Source organism: Cyprinodon tularosa, unplaced genomic scaffold, assembly GCF_016077235.1.
Source record: "Cyprinodon tularosa strain WSP-4 unplaced genomic scaffold, ASM1607723v1 ctg30, whole genome shotgun sequence".
Lineage (NCBI taxonomy): Eukaryota > Metazoa > Chordata > Actinopteri > Cyprinodontiformes > Cyprinodontidae > Cyprinodon > Cyprinodon tularosa.
In genome coordinates, this window is record NW_024039008.1 from 3,672,061 (window position 1) to 3,695,982 (window position 23,922).

General features: G+C 37.1%; 1 protein-coding gene across 1 annotated transcript in view; it reads left to right on the forward strand.

The window, feature by feature from the left end:
* The window catches only part of ptprsa (protein tyrosine phosphatase receptor type Sa), a 197,162-nt gene that overhangs the window by 160,435 nt on the left and 12,805 nt on the right, over nucleotides 1-23,922 (forward strand). Inside the window, 9 exon segments of the mRNA XM_038291557.1 lie at nucleotides 1,781-1,878; nucleotides 6,544-6,667; nucleotides 9,403-9,578; nucleotides 11,794-11,913; nucleotides 15,290-15,444; nucleotides 16,226-16,511; nucleotides 21,374-21,552; nucleotides 21,636-21,762; nucleotides 21,842-21,967. Of these exon segments, the coding sequence (XP_038147485.1) occupies nucleotides 1,781-1,878; nucleotides 6,544-6,667; nucleotides 9,403-9,578; nucleotides 11,794-11,913; nucleotides 15,290-15,444; nucleotides 16,226-16,511; nucleotides 21,374-21,552; nucleotides 21,636-21,762; nucleotides 21,842-21,967 (1,391 nt within the window).

Here is a 23,922-nt window from a genome sequence, read left to right on the forward strand (position 1 = left end):
TCTTGGCAGTGTTGTGCATTGGTTTGAGAGAAGATGGAGCAAGGGGTATTTTTCTTTTCTTTGCTTTTTTTTTTTTTTTTTTTTTTGCTTGTTTTACTCGAGTCTGAAATGGAGCAGCTCACTGTGTCATTCAGCTTCACTCCCACTCCTTAACTTCCTGATCCCGCTTCACCTCCTTCACCATAAACACCCCCCAGGTCAGGGCTTGATTACAATTTTGAAGCTTTCTATTCAGGTATTGGTAAAAGTAAACATATAAAAGATACTACTAACCATAAAGTGACAATGGTATTTTGAGGGTAAGAAAAGGTTCCAATTAAATAATTGTGGTACTTAATTTTACCTTTATGTATTGTTGTTGTATTGATAAACCACATTGTCAAACAATACCCCTATTTTTTCACTATACTGCTCAATGAACCAATTGCAGATGTTCTTGGAGAAGTTTTGGGTTGTATATAATCCATTAAAATGTAATAGAAAATATCCCCCCAAAAATATATTTTTTTTCTTTAAATGATTTTTTCCTAATTGGTTTAAATACATTTTAAAGGTGCTTTCACAGTTTTATTAAAAAGGAATACTTTTTGCTTCTATACACTCGAAATATATACAGAAAAAGAAAAAAAATTATCCAGGTTGACAGTTGCCTTTTGTATCTCTGCTTTTTTCTGTATCTCTGCATCTGTCTCCTTGAACCCCAGTCGGCCTCGGCAGATGGCCGCTCACACCGAGTCTGGTTCAGTTGGAGGCTTCTTCCTGTTAAAAGGGAGTTGTTCCTCTCCACTGTCACTACAACTATGCTTGGTGTGAGGGATGGCCTTGGAGACAATGAGTCGATGCAATCAACTAGTTTTCCTTAGATAGACAACTTTGTATCAATTTGACTGTATGATCTGGTTGAATTGTAAAGTGCCTTGATATGACGTGTTGTTAATTGGTGCTATATAAATAGATTGAAGTGAATTGTTTAGTTACTGTAAAAGCAAAAAAAAACAGCCTTTTGGAGAGAAGACTGCCAGTTAGACTCTGTCAAATGTCACAAGTATGACTGTAAAGAAGTAAATTGCTGGCATAGAGGGAAGTACACAAGGTGCTAATTATTTTATTGGGGCCTAAAAACAAAAGACATTGATATTTATTCTTTCCTGATTAAAATTACTGATTAAAATAACTGTTTAAATTACTCTTCTTGTTTGTTTGAAGAATATTGAACATGTTACCCATTTCATTTCTCTACAGGCGTAGTGCAAAGTACTTCTTTTTATTAAGAAAATAAAATAGGACTCAACATTTATTTAAATTTTGATCTTTCCACAAATATACATGTATTTTTAATCTTGTGGCATTAAATCTAATGCCCTAGGCTAGTTGAATTGGTAATGCCATTGATTGTTGAGGCCAGCAACTCTCGTTTGGCTCCAACATCCATCAGCTTCTTGAATAATGAAGAAATCCCATTTGCTTTATAGCTTTCTGTTGCTACATCCTTTCGGTAAGAAAAAAATCGTTCAGCGTCAATTGAAAAACGACTATCTTTGAGCTCTGGCCTGGTAACTATTACATCACTATTTATTTATTTATTGGTTCACTGCCTTTGTCAAGCTTCCCCATCACTAAAAGCAAGTCCATCATTGTTGCACAGGCAATATATTCTCACCTATTAAAGCTTGCGTTTTCAAACTTTTGAACCTTCAGCCTGTCTTCTTTACTAATGGACCTTTTTTTTTTTTTTTCCTCTCCCACATGGAATTCCTGTGTCTATTTTCTTGGCGAACAGGTATGATGAATCATCCTCCGATCCCCATCTCTGAGCTGGCCGAGCACACCGAACTTCTCAAAGCTAATGACAACCTCAAGCTCTCCCAGGAATATGAGGTGAGCGCGGCCTGAGGTTCAAATTTCCTGGAGTATTGATTCCTGTCTGATTGTGTTTTCACTGGAACTGGACAAAAGAGTTGTTTTTGTTGCGATGTAAAAAACAAGGTTTCTTTTGTAGATGTCTTAGTTTTGCTGGACAACTAAATTCCGCCAGCTGGCACTTGAGATTCCTAAAGCAATCAGTGGTGCATATTTTTTCCCTGTCTGTTTTTTTTTTCATATTTCAGCAGGATAATTATTGAGATCAATCATTTAAGTCTGCGTTAGCTTGTTGAAGCATTTTTTAGCTGCCAAACTCCAATTCTTTACTGAATAGAATCATTAGTTCTACTAGAATACATTATGGAAATGGAAAAATAAATATTTTTATTCACCCACAGCACTAATATTGACATGTTTTATACACGCCAATGAATTTGGACTAAAGATTTGCTTTCTTCTACAATAGAGATTTAGTCTATATTCCTACCCAGAGCTCTGCACAGTCAGCCAGCCTTGGTTCGTTTCTGAAGGCCTGTGTCTGTGTGTAGTGTGTGTACAGAGTGTATAACTGAGCTGTCTGAGCTCTGAGTCGGCCACGGTTATAAATGACACCAGAGTTGATTAGAAATCAGGAGCGCTGAATCAGCTCTCGTTTGCATACAAGCAATATTCTCTGCTCACCATCCCTAAATCACAGAGCCTGACGCCTTGTTGCCCGCCAGCTTAAAGTATAAAGCCGGTACGGAGGCATAGATTGTCGTCATCATGCCTGCTGGTGGATGTTGGTGGATAATGACTTCTCATAGCAGTCCAGCATTTCTTGGGTATCTATTATTCAAGAGCCCAGCATTTGGACTGTATACCAAACGGGATGAGTTTGCTTCTTTCATTGGTGAGGAAAAAAACGAAAAGAAAAAAGTGGTAGAGTCGATGCTAGAAGTTCTAATTACCATGCTTTGAGAGACAGCCTCCAGACACTAGCTCATCTCTGTCCTTATTCCCCTCTCTCACTGTCTGCCTTCCCGTCCTCAAACACCCCCCCCACCTCAGGAAAAATAAATGACCAAATTAAATAGAGAAGTGTAATTTTAATTTAGTTATTTTCTTGATGAATGGCTGTTCTTCCTGGCACCCCAGCTTGCCAAGCACAGCTCTGTAGGGGCTTTGACTGATTGGTTTTTAGCCAGGCAGTATGTAAGAGAAAGGGGGATGAAGCAGAAAAAAAAGAGAGAGAGAGAAATGAGGTGGAAAGGTTTGGTTAATGATAAAGATTCACTGCGAGGAGGCAGAGCAAAGCATCACAGTGGGGGAGTAGAGATAAGGAGGAGATCATCTGAAGCAGGAGCAGCGATGAAAAGACAACAATGCTTTCACCTGAAGATGCTTAGGATACTCTCAGAAGCTACAGTATGCAAAGCAAGACTTTTCTTCTTGGCAGGGACTGCTGTTCATTTATAGGCACTTCATAACAAATTATGAAGAAGGCAGAGAAATTCTAGTTTTATTGCCAGAATTAGTAGACTGATTTAATTTAATCCATTTCTGGCACTTCTGCGCATGTACATAATTTGTTTACTTGACTCTGTAAAGGTCCCATATTATGTGTTATAAACTTTTGCAACAGGCATATGTCTCATCAAGCCTGTATATGAGGTTCACAAATGAAAGAAATCCCTTTCACCTCTTTTACTGCTTCTCTCTAGTTCTTATCTAATTTTTGCTCATAATGCTCTTTTGCAATAGCATTCCCCTGATGATGTCATAAGGGGAAATACACTGTCCAGTGCGGCCCGTAGCAGTCCATTGCTCAAGCTCCGGCCTTTATTTAATGGATTATTCCACACTCCTAACCGCTATCTTTGCAAACTCTGACTGGTTGTCATGGTTGTGGGTTGTGGAGGTGTGGCCTTTGGGAGGATCGGGGCGTGGAAAGCCAAAACAGCTAATTTAGAAGAGGGAATAAGGAGATTTTTGGTAAAGGCTGCCTGCTTCATCTGAGATTAATTTTACTGCACAAACGCCAAAACCATGCTCTGAGGGCCTCATTGTTAATGTTTTTATTTTCAATCTAGCATAATATGGGACATCAGATTTATTCAAAGAGATAAGCTTGAAATTGTCAGGAAAATCGTGTAAATTGAAGATATTATGCAAAGGATAGAAACATTGCAGGTTGTATAAAAAATAGAATAAGTAGAAAAGAAAATTCTTGTGAGATAACAAAAGATGATGAAAGTCATGAATAGTTCAATAAAAATACATAATTTCCATAATAGTTGCACAGAGTTGTACATTCCTTAGATTTCTAAAAAAAAAAAAAAAATCAGCAGTATTATTTGGAACATTAAGAATCCCTCTTGTGCTTGTAAAAAAATTGATTCTATGTTTTATGTTTTTGCTCTCCCATTAAATACATAAAGTTATCTGCTCTCTGTAAAATCAATAAAACATTTCAAAAGTAATAATAAAAGTATAGAATAGAAATCACAACATTGATTTTTGTTGAGGTTAACTTCGTTCAAAGTTTTTTGAAGGGGTAAGAGATAAGCTCTTTTACTCTGTTTATTAATTCTTTTCTCTTGCCTTTTTGCAGAGAAAACAAAACACTTAAAAGTTATTTAATGATTATGTGTTAAAATAGATAAAATTACTCTGAGGTAATTATAACAAGTTAATGTATGTAATGAAATGATTCAATTGGAGAGTCCTTCTTTGCATATAACAAGGTTATGTAATTTTTTAAGCTTGAATTATGGTCAGTTTAAATATTAACATCATGTATGTGTTTAACTTAAAGGAATAGTACACCCAAAACATGATTAGCCTTCATTTTCTACTCACCCCCATGCTGAACAACACTCTGGAGTACTTTTTTGATATCTCAAATGCATCTGGAGATCTGGGAGGCTTCTTGCTGTCTGCTGACATTCAAATAATGGAGGTTTATGGTGACCGAGGCAGAAAGGTCCATAAAAGTCCACAAAAAACATGTCAATATTCCTCCATACTGCTCGTCCAATGTATTCCAAGTGTCCTGAGTGGGTAGCATCCAGAATTTACTCGAAACGAAGTCATTTAGAATGTTTTTAGAGCATAAACAGTAGTGTATAGGATTTCCTGAAAGCGCGCACATGCGCGCTCACGACGCTACGGAAGCCGGCAGACCACACCAGATGAAAGTGCGCATTCAGCGTCTGCTCTGCCAATAATGCAAGCGTAGAAGAAAAAATGTGCTGTTTACCTGTGCAAAGAAAGAAACAACGAAAGAAAAATGTCTGAGGACTTCAGTGTTGAGGAAGAGCATGAGTTCTTTGCCGAGCTGAATGCGCTGGTTTGGTCTGCCGGCTTCCGTAGCGTCGTGAGCGCGCATGTGCGCGCTTTCAGGAAATCCTATACACTACTGTTTATGCTCTAAAAACATTCTAAATGACTTCGTTTCGAGTAAATTCTGGATGCTACCCACTCAGGACACTTGGAATACATTGGACGAGCAGTATGGAGGAATATTGACACGTTTTTTGTGGACTTTTATGGACCTTTCTGCCTCGGTCACCATAGACCTCCATTATTTGAATGTCAGCAGACAGCAAGAAGCCTCCCAGATCTCCAGATGCATTTGAGATATCAAAAAAGTACTCCAGAGTGTTGTTCAGCATGGGGGTGAGTAGAAAATGAAGGCTAATCATGTTTTGGGTGTACTATTCCTTTAAAGCAGTCAAAGTGAGGAGAAGTTATATTCACACTACCTGAGAAGGACACTGAGAATGGGGGAATCCCTAGAAATAAATCAGGGAAGCAACAACAGATGTTGCCTTAAAAAGAGCAACTCTGGACGTGTTAGAAGTTTTATATCAGAGAGTGAACTGTTGTTAACTTACTCTGTTTAGAGAATAAGATAGCTAGTTTGAGCCATCCTTTTTGATTGAGGAAGCAGAGAGAGGGGCATGCGACAATTATTCCTGACTAATGCCTGAAAATAAATATCTCAACATGTGTTAAATTTTAGCTTAGATGTATCAATGCAATTCATATTTCCTCCAAATGTTGACACTGCTTAAAGAAAACCACAAATTAGATGCTGGCTTTAATGTCATTAGTGACTAATAGTCAAATCCAGTATAGATAATGTGGCACCTAATAGAATTTATATACCAACAAGTTTCATCACATGAAATCACATATTGTCACCAAATGGACTAAAACATGCTTGCCAAGAAATATATTTTTGTGGTAAATGTGTTGTGTAAAAACTACAACCGAATACTGCAATTATGATTCAAGCCTCCATCTCTACACAAAACCTTCCAAACCAGCAGATACTAACAAAAACATTTTGATGACATCTTTATATTTCTGAAAAGAATCATAAATATTTTTTGTGATTTTGTGCAATTCACACACCTTTACTGATTTGGTATTTCAAATATTGTCTGGCTTTTTTCTGATCTATACAGTTGTTTCTCACTATACACATAGCACTTTAGCAGCTGCTGTATTCCAGGTAGTCAGAAAGCAGATGTTCCTCATAGCAGGGTGTTTTTCTTTAAGTGAAGAGCCTCCTCAATGTCTCTTTCTTCTTTGCAGCACCGCAGCTGTATTGTTATAACTCAGAGCCTCTCACAGCTTCTCTGATTACTTTTTTTATGTCTCCATGTTTCGGCTATGTCTGCCTCCTATCAGTCTATTGATCCAGGCCAGCAGTTCACCTGGGAGCATTCCAATCTGGAGGTGAACAAGCCCAAAAATCGTTACGCCAACGTCATCGCCTACGACCACTCCCGAGTCATCTTGGCTCCTATTGAAGGTAATGCTTGCCTGCACACCCTTGATTCACCATCGTTTTAGAGGAGCACTTATATACTTATTATTATAGTATTATAGCACTTATTATTTAACATTTCTCCCCAAAATTAGATGACAGATAGTCAAAATATATATATTTTGCCAAAATAACCCAACATTCCCGTTGTTTACATTCTGCCCCAGTTTGTTCGCTACCTGCAAAAAAATTATGTGAAAGAACTTGGCTTTAGAGGTCGCCTAAAATCAAGAATGTTTTTGTCAATTCCCCCTGTAAGTGCAGAGGAATTGAAATATAGTTGGTATCGTTCAACACCGTGACATTAAATAGGGTGCGATTTGGTTAGTGTGCACAGCCCATGTATGGAGGCCTTAGTCCTTAACGCGGGCGATGCAGGTTCGAATGCGGCCTGTGGTCCTTTCCCGCATGTCTCTCCCCCCTTTTATACGCCCCTTCCTGTGAGCCTACTGTCCATAAAACTGCGCCACTAGTGTCATAAAAACTCAAAAAAGAAAGTATTTTTCAAAGAATACCAGCCGTTTTTTTAGATCAGCTAATGTACTAATGCATTACTCCAAAATCTCTGCAGATCAGATTGCAGAAGATTAGTATGAAGTATGAGCAATAACTAAGTGGTCCTAATCGTATGTGTTCTTTTCTGTAAAGTTGTTTGCGTTTAGTTTAGAAATTCTTAAAACTATAATATTTATTTCACATAGAATCTAATAAACTTTTGTAACTTTTTATGATTGTATTATGAACTGGAGCCATATTAACAAAATGTATTGAATTGATTGATTGGTTGGTAAATTGATTGATTGATTGATTTTTAACAGACTTGTGATCGACAAAGTCATAAATAAAATAACAGGATGCATAACAACAACAAATGGATTTTTGAAAAATTAATTGCTTCAATATGAAAAATGTAGCCTTCAGGCTGAATCTGTTGAATCAGTTACAAATCAGATGCCAGATGCAGTCATTGTCTAATAAAATAGTATTAAAGAACACATTTATTATATAGTTTTATTAATGTAGCTCGTAGAGGAACAAAAATAAAGTGTGATAAGATTGTGTTAATGTGTTCAAGACATAATTGGAACCAACTCTAAACTCAAGACTTAGTTTAGCTCGTTTTGCTCTGTTGCAGTTAAGCGTTTCATGTAAGCAAATTACAAAGACTTGTTTCGCCTCATCACTTTGAAAGGCACTCTTTTCTCACTCTCAAACGGATCCAAGACTTAACACCGTGTTTGCAACATCCAATTCGTCTCATCAGATCAACCGACTATTCATGACTTCCCCTAAATGGTCATAGTTTTTTTTTTTTTCAGTCTTAGAGTCAGAGTCTCTCCCTCTGACTCCTAAATCATGGCCATTAAGGGCCATTGTCAGCAATACTATCCCTTCACTGATGACGGCCTTCTAGCTCTGCATCACCGGGGAACCACCCAATTGTTCACATCAAATCCAAATTCCAGATTCTTTTTTTTTTCCTTTTATTTAGCTAGCTGCTTAGACTTGATTTCAATATCATGGAGTAGTCGGGCCAATTTGACAGTGCAACAGCATGCGTAGCAAAATTAACCGAGAGAAGAAGAATGCCTCATCCATTAATACATAAATTAATCAAGTCTGAAATTTCTATTTTACACTGCAGTGATTTTGCTATTAGTTGCAGCAGCAGAACAATCCATGCAAGCCTCCATTCTCTGTCCGCCTAGCTATGACTAAAGCCAAGGCTGCACAGTCACATTTTACAACGTGGTGTCCTCTTTTAATTGCATTTTTTTTCCTTTTTCCTTCTTTTTAACTTTCTTTTTATCCTTTTTTATCCTCCTCTCCCCTCTGGTTTTTGTCCTCGGCACGTCTCATCTCTTAAATTAGCCCAGTCAAGTGTTTTATTGTTTGCTACTTGAGCGTGGAGACGTGAGCAAAAGAGACGTGACTCCCCGATACTGATGCTGGAGTCTCAGCAAACCGAAGCAATGTAGCAGTTAGCTAAATAAATAGTGGTGGCTTTAGGTCTTATTATTGTTGGTGTTGAAAAGCTCTTACTAGATTATATTGTCTTGGTTGAAACCTTTTGCAAATTGAATAAACACTTCTAAGGATCCTGCAAAAAAGATTATGGTTATTTTCAGGGTAGTAGCATGTAATTTTACAAGATTTTACATAATGTGACAAGCATGCAGTCTTAATTATTGAAACATTACTCATCTTTATCAGAAACAATGCAGAAGGCTTTCTAATAATGTGTCTGCATTGATTATGCATGGTGAAATGGATCTTATCAGGTCTTATTCTTTAGCATTTAATCTGATTAAGATTTCTAAATAAACCCACAGAGAAAAATAAAACAGTTCACAGGTTATACAAATATTGGAAAAATATAAATTATGGGGTTTTCAATTATGAAAATTGAAAAACATTTTTCTCATGTAGCATTTCGAGAGGTTATGAGTCTGGCTTCATGTATTTTAAAAGATTATTTTTTTTTTTTAAACCTATCTTGATTGTTTTTGTTTTTTCCTTCTCAAGTCAGTTATTTCATGCTTTCACACATGTTTTAATTGGCTTGGTAGCTGTCACTGTATGCGAATACTGGGAGTTGTGGCAGATGACAGAAAACAAGCACTGCTAATAAGGAGCAAAGGAAGGGGAGTAAATTGAGCTTAGAAATTAGGCACCACTTTAGGTTTTTTGATCTCTTTGCCGTCTCTTATTTCATCTAGGCATAACTGGTAGCGACTACATCAATGCCAACTACATCGATGGCTACAGGAAGCAGAACGCTTACATCGCCACCCAGGGTCCGTTACCGGAAACATTTGGGGATTTCTGGAGGATGGTATGGGAACAGAGGACGGCAACGGTTGTGATGATGACCCGTTTAGAAGAGAAGTCTCGGGTAAGTCCATCTAGCCTCCATTTTGCTGCTGCTCTCTAAGGCTTAAGTCTCACAGCAACCTCCGCAATTCTCTAAAATCAAAATAAAGATATAAAAGAATATTTAAATTGATAATTTTTCTATTATTTTATAATTATTTTCTATTAAATCATTAAAACTGTTTGACTTGTTTTTATTACTCTTATACTCATTTTTAAGCTGATGTTTGTTTTTACAAAAATCCACAGTCCTTTTGTCTTTGGTTTAAATAGATTATGTAGAAGGCACTTTTTTTTTAATCAAATACATTTTATTGAATTGAATTTAACAATCTTCAGAATGTGAAAGACAAAAGAAGCTTCCATTTCAGAAAAAATGACATTTTGTAATTTTATTTAATTTTTTTACTTCTTTTTTAAACTAAAATAGACCCTAGTTGTGTGAGAATCTTGCTTGCTGAGAACAGCATGGTAAAGAAACAAACTGCAATACAATTCTGCCAAACCTCACTGAAGGCAGAAAAAAAGTGGAATGTGGTTTCTATGATCACCACAAAGCACCCATTTTATTTTAAGATTTTCTTTGGGAGAAATATTATTCATTTTAGAGGGATATGTCTCCTAAATACAACTAAAGGCCTTCAATGTTTTATTATTGTTTTTATTTATTATTAAGTCCTCCATTTACATTTCAGTTTGGATTATTTTAGTCCAAAGTTAGATTTGAAAGTAACACAGTCCACCTGTGGATTTGAACTTCACTGTGAGTTTTTTTTTTGCAGATTATTACTATGTACTATGTAGCAGATGCTGAAAGCTGGTTTATTTTACCTGTTGGGGTTAATGCTTAGTAAGTTGTTGTACTCCAGCTTTAAAATCCCATTCTAAAGTCAGAATTTTTGCTCACATCTTTGCAAAATGTGGGACTGGAACCTCCCACAACCATCTGTTTACGGTGGAAGTTGAAGAAAATTATGCCAGAGAGAGACATTTGGGATGTGTTAGATGCATCATAGTAATTTTTTATTATTTTTTTTCTGTCCAGTACCATAATACTACAGATTTTTTTCTTAAAAAATGAAAAAGATTCATTACACATCAAAATAGAATCCTGTATAGACACCATTTCATGTTTTAGGCACTTTGACAAGCTGTAATAGATAAAGTCTGCCAACACATTCAGGCATAAGTGGTAATATTCCACCAATCTAATGCATAATAATGTCAGAAATCTGCCAGTTACCTGTCGAGTACTTTTTAATGAGTACATTTTGCCACTGACGCCCTCTGTCATTTCACTTATGATTTTGAATGCAAAGCTTCTTGTAATGAAGTATTTTCCCACATTGGATTGTTCCTTGTCCTTCATAAAAAGAGGGGCCTGCATACTTGTTCTACTACTGAATTGACATTGATAATATCCTGCTTTACAAAGGTGTAGGCTAAATGTCAAAAAGCCAACTGCAATGTTTTATCCTGTCAACTCAAACCTGTGTCAACATCAAACTCACTCACCTCAGGTGTCTCCGCTCGTTCTCTTTCCCCTCCATCCCCTTTTCAGTTGTTTACCTACCCGCCTTCTCGACATGCGCATTCCTCCCCTGTCAAACGTGATCAGGATTAGCGGCTAGTGGAACTTAAGTGTCAGCTCCGGCAGGAAATGGGAGCCAAAGCTGGAGAGCAGCACGTCTCCTTCACTGGCTGTCACATTTCATCAGATGTTTGTAGACGCATTGCACCCTTAACTGGATGAATCTTTATTAGGTGGCCTGATGGAGGTTGGAGATCTGCTGTAGTGGTTTTAGGTATATAATACTCCCACTGGGCAAGAAAATCCAACTAATGGTTTCTGTCATAATAAGAAATTTGATCAGGATCTGTACAAACACGCCTCATACTTACTGAGCCATAGGAAAGATGCCAGCTTTAGTGAAATGCTTTTTGAGTTTTGGAACAGATGAACTGTTGTGACTCTCATATCAGTTTCTATGTACATCAGAGTATTTTTTTCAGGAGTGTATTAGATATCTTTGCAGTTGTCTGTCATTCCTGCCTGGTCTTTTCGATCCACAGGAAGCCTTGCTTTATGAGAGATAAGTGATCCTATATTTTATTTCCCACTGCTTCCTTTATGTCTGTGAGGTTGATCATTAGAAAGACAAACTTTTTATTAAAGTGAGTGGAAAAAAAATACATCAGCATCTGTTCATCAGTTTGTTTGTTTTTTTCTCTCTCAGATCAAGTGTGACCAGTACTGGCCGAGTCGTGGTACAGAAACCTATGGTATGACCCAAGTCACCCTGCTGGACACAATAGAACTGGCCACGTTCTGTGTCCGTACATTCTCCCTGCACAAGGTAAGCTATCTCTTTTTAAAAGCAATGCTGATGCCATTTTGAACAAGTCCCAGATTGGACAAATGCTCATCCTGCATGTTGTATCTTTGCTTAATTGAAATTAAAACTCACTAGTTGGAATGCTTAATGGCATTTTTATTCAATTTCACTCTCAGCTGTAAAGATCCTTTCAGAGTTGTAGGTTTCTTTGCGTATTATATAAAGTTAATATCTCTGAGGAATTTCCCCACAGCTGTTGGTACAATACCAGGCTTCCCGCTGTTTTAGTAAAATGCAATATCAGTCACACAATCATTTAATTTGGTGATTCAGTTCTAAAAGAGAAAACACATTTTGGACAATAAAAAATACTGGGTCCAGACCATTAAATTGCAGGCCTCCCCTAATCATCTCTTTACAATCTGTGTTTTCCCAGGCTGAGGGTTGTTTGTTTCTATGTTTTGTATACATTTTTAAATACTAGTAACAGTGAGACAACAGGTGACACGGTTGAAGGTGCAACGGGGACACCTCATGGTCAATACCAGAACACATGGGGAGTCATGGGTCAGCTGTCTTTTTGTTGTATAACCTGAACACAGATAACCGCTGCCTGTTCTCTACATCTTCCCACTGACTTTTCAAATAATGCAACGTCTCACAAAGAAAGGGTTGGACACTCGAAGCTCACTCGTGTACAGTAGATGATGACCATCCAGAGTATACTGCGACTGAGCCGAGCTCGCTAACGTTAGCTGAGCTGGGGATAGATGCACTGATCTCTATTTATTCACTGGATTGCTAAATGCCCATTTGTAGTAAGGGATTGAAGTGCCGCCATATTGGTACTCCCTAGTTAGATGGGCCGCAATGTAAACAATATGTGTGCTATCATCAAACAACCATGATGTTCTCATTTTCAGGGAGACTTAAGTCTTTTAAAATAAAGATAAATTCAACACTTTGACACACACTTGCTGTTTCATAGCATAAGTAGATTACTTTAAGTTATAATAAAAAAATAGGCACATCACTTTCCTTTTTTTGAATTTAATTCCTTAAAAAAAGTGACATTTAGTTAAACTTATCCCATTTTTGCTGTGAGTTTATATTTGCGTAGCTGATATTTATTTTCTCTCTGAAAACACTAGAAAATATGAGGAAATTCAAAGTCTGAACATTGGAGACTAATCCCTGGTCTTACTGGGAATATAAACAAACAGACAACCTCAATAAGGCCTGTAAACCCATGGCTTTTTTTCCCGTTCATTTCCAATATTCACTGAGAAAACCCCCCTTTGTCTACAGTGTCTTCCCAATCCACCCCTTTTACCTTGTTTAGCTCTGTCTCTCCTCAATAGATCATCTGTTTATGTGCATCTGCCAAATTGGAGCACTTAGGTAAAGTGAGCAGGAGAGAAACTCAATATACATAATTGGCAGACAGCTCTCATGCTTCTTGGTGTGCACACAAAGCCCCTCTCATACACTGGCGCAGAAACGCAAACACTCCCAACACACATGAATACATGAAGTCCACCGCACACTTGCTTTCACTCAGTATGGAACCCATACACAGCTGAAATCTGATGCCCTACGCAGACATAGGCGCTCACATAACAATGTTCACTTAAACACGCACAAAAACAAAGAAACATTAAAAAGATTTATTATTACAGGCTGGTTTCAACTGAAAGTATAAAGGCCAAAGTTGTTGCAAACAGATTAGAACATTTTTGAGTTTTCCCCTAAAACCACATCGCAGAAAACTGACCTTTTCGGCTATATCACAAGGGAAACAATGAATGACAGGGGACTGTAGAGATAGCAAAACATCAGTAGCCTTAGAGTTCAAGCAGCCGGCTTAAAATCCATTTAAATTCTGCCTCTGTGAGCTGCTATCAAACCCACCGGTACACTCCTTTTCCTATCTGTCCTCTTCTTCCCTGCAATATTGAGCCGTTGCTGTGATATCTCCCTCAACAGCTTCCACTTTTGTGGATTTGCTTTTTTTTTTTTGTAATATACTGTATTTATAAAGCAGCCGAGGCAGACAACCATGCACACACACAGCTGGCTACTGGATATCTGAATATGTGTCCCAGTGTAACGCAGAATTGTGTCCTCTGACAAATCCTCTGTAAGCTAAATTTGATTTTAAAGAAAAACCAGGAAACAAGAAACAAGTCATGGTATTGCTGCTAACCTCAACTGCAGTTTTTTGAAAAGGGAAGGTGGGGAACTGGGTCAGTTTGCTTTTAATTACCACACTCATTTATTCATTTATTCAGCAAGTAAAAATTTCCCTCTGTCAGGAAAACCAGAAACGCTGCAGTGAAAAGCAAACAGCTCCTCTATTAATGGATCTTATGTGAGTAAAGAGAGAGGAGATCTAAAGCATATTTAATGTTTTTGCACTTTTTGTCAAGCTTGTCGGAAAAAAAAAGAAAGTAATTTTATGTTTGTTTTAAGAGTTGATTTTAGAATGAAAATTTACTGATAAGTGTATAAAATAAATAAATAGAAAGCAAAGGTTGGCTGCATGTTTGCTTATAGTGAGGAGAGATGTCTTGAAAATAATTTATCAAATTTAAACTTTATGAATTACCCAAACAGAACCAAAAATTATTGTTCACACAAACCAAGCTCCTCAATTGAGACTATTTGTTCAGGTTTCTTTCAAATAACAGTAAGAAAGTTGGGTTCTAGTTATTGTTTCTTAATTCGCAGTTGATGTTGGCATATTTAAACAGTTACCGCACAGGAAAATCTAAACAGGAAAAAATATGCACAGATAGTAAAAAAAAAAAAAAGAAATTCCTTTTTCTGTAGTCTTTTTTTTTTTATACAGTGTGTGTGCGTAGTGTGGTGAAGGGGCTTTTCCTCTCAGCTGTCGGTGTGTGCATGCTCAGTGCAAGGGATTGCTGCAGGTTCAATGACACAATATAAACAAATATCTTTTTTTTATATAATAAAAAAATATATATATATATATATGTATAAACAAATATCTACTGTCACCGGATACTCACCTGGGGCGGGTCGATCGTGCAAAGTCAACGACTCGGTGCAATCAGCTGGGTTTCCTTAGATAGAAACCAATCTGACTGTATTGTCTGATAGAATTGACTCTCTAAAGTGCAATGAGATGACATGCTGTGAGCTATGTAAATACACTGTACTGCATTAAAGGGTCGGACATTTTGTCAGAGCTAGCTTCATTTTTCATTGACATTCTATTTCATATTTATCACCTGAACATCTGTGGAAGTTTAGTGTTAGGACTTAAGGGTATATCATATTAGAGACTACCAAAATCAAAAACTACAAATCAGTTTCTCATTTAAAAGCTTTTATGCAATATCCTGATTGCCATCCCCTGTTGTCTGCTTTCCAGAATGGCTCGAGTGAAAAGAGGGAGGTTCGACAGTTCCAGTTCACAGCATGGCCAGACCACGGCGTGCCAGAATACCCAACCCCTTTCCTAGCCTTCCTCCGTAGGGTGAAGACTTGCAACCCCCCTGATGCTGGACCCATCATTGCTCACTGCAGGTCAGTGATCTTTTTTCTGGTATTAGAATATGCTCTGCAATGCAAATGATCTCAACTTGAAAAGCGATTCCCAAATGAGTAAGTTGGACTTTAAGGAAAATTTTTAAACGGCCTTGCACTTGCAGAATAATGTGTTTCTTTTGCCTTTTACTTGTTATTTAATTCATTTTTCCTTCTTTTATATAAACCCATCATACAGATTGGCAGATCTCCTCCCTATACATATTTAATAATAGGTTACATAACAGACCTCATACAAGCTCGGGTCTATTTTCTTTAGTCTCCTGATATTGTTTCCATCATTCTTTTTCCGTGCTGCCTCATTTTAGCTCTTCTTATTCTCCCCACCTGTTTTACTTCTCCTCTCCCTGTCAAATGTCTCACAGTAATCCTTGCCAGCCTTTTTCTACCTCTTCCTTTTCCCTCCTCAGTTCTTCCTCCTCATATGAGTTATATTTCTCTAATGGCTTATTCAAATTGAAACCTTCCTTTTTGTCAAGATAAGAAGGCTTCAGTGAGTCCAAAGCGCTGCACAATAAATTTGAAATGTGACAGCTTGCCATGCTGAGTCTCCATCACTTTTGTTGTATTATTTTTTCATTCTGTTTGTTTTTCCTCTCTTTTTCTTCTTTTATTTTTTTTTCTTCCCATAATTTAATTACTTTTAACTACATCAGTTCATTGCATTTTGTGATGTTTGGCATCACATTTCAATAAGGCTATTAAACAATAGAATTAGCATAAATGAATTTCCCTTTTTCTTCTTTCTTCTCCCTTTCAGTGCTGGTGTTGGCCGGACAGGCTGCTTTATAGTAATTGACGCCATGCTCGAGCGTATCAAGCACGAGAAGACGGTCGACATCTACGGCCACGTGACGCTGATGCGCTCGCAGCGCAACTACATGGTGCAGACAGAGGACCAGTACAGCTTTATTCATGATGCGCTGCTAGAGGCAGTGGCCTGTGGAAACACCGAGGTGGCCGCTCGAAGCCTGTACTCTTACATCCAGAAGTTGGCCCAGGTGGAGAGCGGCGAGCATGTTACTGGCATGGAGCTGGAATTCAAGGTACTAAATGCCTTAATGAACATTTTAACAACCTGGCTTCCACTTTGAACACCTCCTATATGCGTTGTAGGTGATTGGGCAGCTTGTTTGTAGTGTTGATTTTACTGTGCTGAAAAAACTGACTAATGAAGTGTAGACAAGCTTTTTGGACTTTCCAAATTCATTAATTTGTTCATTTATTTGTTGGACTCATTTATTAATATATTTATTATATTTAATTTTCCTTTGGATTATTAGTCTTAGACAGTCTTAGACAGGCATTGAATTGAATAGGACAATCTTTTTAATATTTTAATCATTATTTGTAAAGCTTCAGAGGCGTAGCCAGAAAATTCTTATGAGGGTGGCCAGGCAATAACCAATGCACACTGAGGGGTGGCCGAAAGTAAAGGTCAATCTGCAATGTTTCAACAGAAAAATTAATGAGCAAAACAACCATATTTTCTAAATAAAGACAAACTATACTTTCCCACAGCCTTTGCTGACAAATTGGGAAATATATTCAAACATCCGTGCTTTCTAGATGAAAGGTATGGTGGATAAAATTCTTTCAGGTTTGAGTTTTGGGCATCATCTTTTCCATTGTCATTACTTACCTACTTTTATGAGTAATCATTCTGCATAAAATTGATATTTACAAGTACTAATATCGACATAAATTGATTTTTCTGTAAGTTTTTATAAAAATAGTATCTATGATTTCACTGAAAACTCCTAGATGACTTGCAGAGACACATAATTATCTCTTTACCTCATATAACACAAAATCTATTTCTGCTTGAATTCTGTACTGCATCATTAACCACAATGTTTTTGTTAAGTAATTGTTAATATATGTAAAATTAAAATGTTTTGAATATTCCAGTATTACTACTGCTGACATCTGTATTAGAGGGAAAAAAATGGTAGGGGTGGCCAATGATTGGCTAAGGGTGACCATGGCCACTCCTGGCCCCCCATCTAGCTCTGCCCCTGTAAAGCTTGACTAGGAAATGTGGAAATCAAAGGAATGAGAGAAGGCAGAAATTACATATTGATATCCAACAGGGAAGGTATACTAAGCAACTAGATCCTCACTACTATAGAGTCAAACACAGGTGAAACGGTTATTCGTTTTTCAGACATATACAAGGCTGGCATTCTTTTCAGTTGCATTTTTGTGCATTGATAGGCATCCCAGTGTTTTTATAATTAGTGAAAAGATACCTATACACTTTAGAGACAACCCCCTTATCCATCCACTGTCCTACCAGTGAAGAAGAGTCCCCACTTTTTTTTTTCTTTTTTTTTTAAGTGAGTATATCTTAACTATTATATGAGATAGGTGTAATTGTTTTAGATTAACTGACAACAGTGTTTAGATGGACATTATATATATTTTTAGCACAGACATATCCAGGCAATAACTCGTCTGCTTAAGTGGAGTCACATTGGTCTATTGGTGTCAGGAGATTCTATTCAGACTTCTAGAAATGTCGCAAACCAGCTCCTAAAATAGTCATATCCAAGCTGACCTCAGAAAATTGTTTATGCATTCACACCTTTATTTTTAGTTTTTTATTTTAGTAATCAAAAGTCCAGCATATCTAAACACATAAATGAATCTATTACCGTTTGTTGTTTAAAGTCTTAGTGACCTTAACACTTTTTAGATTAGCCATATTGTTAATATGTAAGATGTTTTAACAGTTTTTAAAAAGCCAAGCAAAACAAAAGAGCACATAATTATAACTCTTATGATTTACAGTCAAAAAATTGTACTGGTGGTGCTTTTAAACCATCTTGATCCAAACTTCCGATGGAATCCTGATTGCTAATTGTTTGGTGTTAGGAGTCTAACTGAGCTGAGTAATGTCCACTAAACAGCTGGTTAAGAGAAAATTGGTGGTTCTGAAGGCTAAAAAAGTAAAGTCAATGGGCAATAAATGTGGATAGCTGGGAATTTTTATGAATACATTTTTAGTTAATTGGCTAAGAAATTATGTTTTTTTTCCAATTTAGACTCATCCTACAAATGTTGATGTATTACAAGGATTTGTAGGAAGGAATGTTAGCTCTCACACTTGATGCAGTTTGATTGTGAGTTTAGCTAAATCTGAAGGAGGAATTCGCTGTAGTTAAGCAGAGAGAAAATAAAATGGTGAGGCTGTCAGGAAATCTCTTTGCTGTATTGTGAATGAACATGCATAACATGTCTGAGCACGGAGCTTTTTCATGCACATAATCTGCTTGCTGAAAGTATTCAGCAAAGCACAGTTCAAACACATTACAACGCAGACAAAAAAAGAGCTACTTGGTTGCTGGGATGCATTTCTACAATAAACAGAAAATAGGTTATTTTCAATTCAACAGCAGTTTTAATTCTGATATGGATAGAAACAATAAAAACAAAGTTCTCTTTTATTTTAAACAGTGATGACGCTGGTCAGTTTTAGTGAGAGGACATGAAAGTCCAAGAAACTAAAAGCAGTCCACGGTGTAGTGGAAATGAATAATTCATGATTCAAGATTTAAAGTCATATCCATAACTGAAATATAACGAAGTCTATTTCTTTCAGATTCTTTCTCTCACAGGATCCTCATATATATATTTTATAGGATGTTTGTTTTCAAAGTTAAAATCAGAACCCATTCTGTAATATATGCATATGTCTTTTCAGATGATTCAGAAAGAGATTCTGAAAGTTGCGGTAGGGTTTTGTGCTCAGGGTGGTTATTTTTATGCAACAGTCTTCACACTGTTCTCTGCACAGCTCCAGCACTTCAGACTCTTTTAAATCTTTTTCTATAGCTGTCAGGAAGGGCTTTAATTTCCCTCTCTGGAAGTATGACTAGTTCTCTTGTGGAAAGTTTTCCAAGTTAGGAAGACCTCTTCTTAACCTCAATTATACATGTAAATGACTTTTTTTCTGATTGCAGTTCAACCTGAGGAAATGAACTGTAATATTATAGGTGATATGAGGAATTATCATCAGTAATTTTGAGCATGCTTTGCTACTTTTAATGTGAGCCCCTAGTAGTAATGTTTATACCAGTTGTTACATTTATAAATATCTTGAATTTGCTCATTATTATAGTAATCCTAATAAGGGGTATTATTAACAACTTTTATCTTATTGGGGTTTTATTAAAACATGACAGGTGTTATATTTCTTAAAATATTAAGTTGTACTTTTTTCTATTTTGTGGAGAAGTTGACTCTTAATGATAAAATTCACCAAGCTGGCATCAAGTAATGCATAAAACTTTTATTTTAGTTTCGTTTATTGATCATCAAACAACTTATATGTAAAGCTGCCATTGTAAATATGTATTAAATGCTTTAAAGTAATTGTTCTAACATCTCTAATGCATGAAGAAAAGCATCTAGCGTATGTTCCTCGTTTGTTCATTTCATGCAGCCTGGTTCATACAGCAGGTGAAAATTTTTGACCGATATAGAAAATAACTACATTTCAGTCTACATCCTATAGTAACATGTTTTAGTGTGCTTAGGTATGGAGCATTCAATAGTTGGAGCAATCAGAGTTTTGATATTTAGATATTTTCTTCATTACACCATGGGCCTTATCTTCAAAAGGTTAGCACATCGTAAACAAAGCAGAACTTGGAGTGTGCAATCAGTAATAATAATGACCAAACTGTCTAAATTAATGAGTGGAACTATGCTAATGGATGTCCTCCTGAAACTCCGCATCTGTTACTCATGGCAAGAGGGCTTTATTACAACCTCAATTTTCAACAGGTTCTGCTCAAAGATTATTTAACTTCTAAGATATTATGATGGACTTGCATTGTTTTTGCAGCATATCGGGTCAGGCTGTTGTTGAGTGGAGTTGGTAGAGATTAATCCAGCTGTTTAGAGCATAATCTGCTCTATATCTTACTGCAGCTTCTGCTTTTGGAAGAATGATGGAATGTTCAATGGTCAGTCAGCAGACAAAGATAACCTTTGCATATATCTTAAACCATGAGGCAGTCAAACCAATCCACTTCTTTTACTGGGGTGAAACCTGTTAGCATATTTTAATATTTGTTTCTAGATCAACCGCAACACACCCTTATTGCACATTAAATTTAGCACCCTTTATTTGGAATCTTTGAAGATAGGGCACAATGTATTAATTTAAAACCGGCTCTATGCTGACTGACAGTGTTGTATAACGTTAGCCTAACAAGCAAGCAGACATAAATCATACAGTCTTTGCTGAAATATAAAAACCCATAGGGGAGATCATAAAAAATTGCTGACCTCAAAATTTCCTGGGGTCCTTCTGATGATGAAGCAGGACCACTTTTTGTTTTTATCACTTTATTGTGTATGTGTGTTTCTCTGCTGAACAACTCCATCTTTTATGCACACACACTTGGCTGTTATCAAAGACACTAGTGACCTACTTTCCGAGGAGTTTTCTGTTTCATACACACTCGATTCAGAGGCTTGTTAGTCAGGCTGTGTGGTGTGTTTTCACTCTTTATGTCTGACCCAACAGGACCTCCTGTGTTGCAAATAGGGACAAAGTTTCTGGATTTTTTTTTCTGTCAGTTTTTTATGAATAACATCCCTTTGAAGTTTGGGCATTGTTGCTAAAACACGGGTGAAAGACTAGATTAAGATTGGCCTTGCTTTCTCACTTTCTTTGATATTTTAGACTTTTTATCCATCTTGCACCTGTTTTTCTCCTATTCTCTCTTAAATTGTACCTTTCCAAATTTCTCCTCTTCTCTGTCTAACTGTCTTTATTTTTAATTAGCACTAATGTGGCCTCTTTCATTTTCATGATTATTTTGAATTGATTTTCACTCTGCTGTCAGAATTTCATTTCACTGTATTAAAATATCCCTGCATCCTTCTGTTACAGCGTTTGGCCAATTCAAAGGCCCATACATCACGCTTCATCAGTGCCAACCTTCCCTGCAACAAGTTCAAGAACCGGCTGGTTAACATTATGCCCTATGAGACCACCCGTGTCTGCCTGCAGCCAATCAGAGGTCTGGAAGGCTCTGACTACATCAATGCTAGCTTCATTGATGGCTACAGGTAAGACAGTTGAAGCAAAGCTACAATGTCAGATTAAGGCAAGTTAAATGTAAGCAGTTTATACATGGTTTGATCTCAAACAGGCAACAGAGGGCATACATCGCCACGCAGGGCCCACTAGCAGAGACTACGGAAGACTTCTGGAGAATGCTCTGGGAGAACAACTCCACTATAGTAGTCATGTTGACCAAACTTAGAGAGATGGGCCGGGTAAGACTTTAGAATATATTAAACAACTTTGTGGAAAGATTTTTGAATCACCTGATTATAAATCCTTTTGCATCTACAGGAAAAGTGTCACCAATACTGGCCAGCTGAGCGCTCTGCAAGGTATCAGTACTTTGTGGTAGATCCTATGGCTGAGTACAACATGCCTCAGTACATCCTCCGGGAGTTCAAGGTCACTGATGCCAGGGTAAGAAATGCACATCCAAAAGATGTTTTTGAAAAGATGTTGTGATTGAAATGGTCACACTATATAAAAGAAGAAAGTAGACATCATAGCCAGGCTTTGGAAAAGATTTTGTTTTTGTGTTTTTATAGATTTCTGAATTCAACCTAGGGCTGGGCGATAATTCAATAACGATATATATCGATCGATAGACGTGTGGCGCAATAGAAAAAAAGAGGGTCGATAAAAGTTCGATAAAAAAGAAACGCAGTTTTCCTTCCTTCTCATTGTAGCCTAGCATGTATGTTTATGCTAGTCACTGCTTCCTCCCAACCAATCACAATCGCGGACCCAGGCACGCCGTCACAAAGCGCCGCCCTCTCAGACCACAACACAGAGCACATGAAGCTGTGCAGCAAGGAGAGGCGGAGGAAACTGTTTCAAAGAAGGGTTTCTATAGTTCGGCAGTCTGGCAATATTTCGGTCATGGCAAGTCGGACCAAAAACAAACCACAGTCATCTGGAAAATGTGTCGGGAACCAGTGAAAACCAGTCTGATAACACAACCAACCTTTTTTTTTTTTTATCATCTCAGCCGCTCACAGCCGCAGGAGTACGAGCTGTGTAGGCCCCGGCGCGGCTCTCCTCCGAGGAATCTTCGGAAAATATATATATATTTTCAGTTCTGGGCAGTTTCCCACGTAGTTCTAACAATTGAGATAAAAATGCTGAGGGGCCAGAAACTTCAAAGTAATAACTCAGGTTAAAGCAGGAAACGGCGGTGGCGAGGGGGGGCATTTATTTATTTGTTATATTTATTTTGGTCACTTTTCTGGTCACTTTAGTTTATTCTTTGTCATTATTTAATAACATAACTCAGGCCTCTTAAGTTATTTTTCTTTAAAACAATTGTTATGGTTAAAAAAGTTGATTAAATAAAGATTTAATTAGAAGTCTGTGTTTGTGTTTTTTATTAAAATTAAATCATTTAGCAATATTATAAAAAGTCCAGGCAGAGCTGCACATAAAATATGGTTTCAAATCTTTTCAATAATTATCGATATCGATCAATATGCATTTTTTTTTATCGATAAGCTTTTTTTCTATATCGCCCAGCCCTAATTCAACCTAACTATAAAATCATTTGAAAAATTGCTAGATGTCTTTGATGTTTTATTAACACCTAACCAATTGATTTTATATATCCTAGGCTTGTCTAAAAGGATGTCAATGTCACTAAAAACTTAAGTTCTCTGTCTTGATGTTATAAGCTGTTATAGGGTGTGTATTACATGCATGCAGTTGCTTTAGTAGAAAATCTTAATAGATTGTCTTGAAGACCAGCCAGTGTTTCTCTATCTAAGGGCTTTCTTGCAGCAGGTTGAATTATCATGCTGCACAACTGTAGCCAGGAGACAGTTTAAGCTTATCACCGAAACAATGGAAACAAAGCAAAGAGATTGAGAAGGTGATAGTGGCGTAAACAGAGTTGAGTATGTAAGGGTGTGTTTGTGATGATAGCCGCATTTTACTTTGCACACACACACACATGTTCAGATGTTTATAGTTGCATCTAATCGCGCATTCCTTAGATCAGATGTATGATTGGGTTTTTGCACGCAAATGTGCCTCTGCCCGTTGTCGCATGCCTCTGCACAGCAATGGCATAGACTTCATGCTATAATGACATAGACTCCTCGCCTCAGCACTTGCATCTAGAGAGCCAGTCACGTATTTAATCACAGAATTTGACACACCATGCGGGCCCTCAGGTTGTGTGTTAAATTTCTCTTTTTTTATGTTTTTTTCTGCCTCTGTATTCTCTTCAGCATGGTTATTGTTTACTTGTCTTTGCACCTCTTTCATTTTTAATCCTCCTGCTTAGGCTAAATGTTTTGGGTTTTTTTAAGATTAAAGAAACAACAGCACCAAAGGACAGAAAGCATGTGATGCATCATAAAACAGGAAAGGAAGCAAAG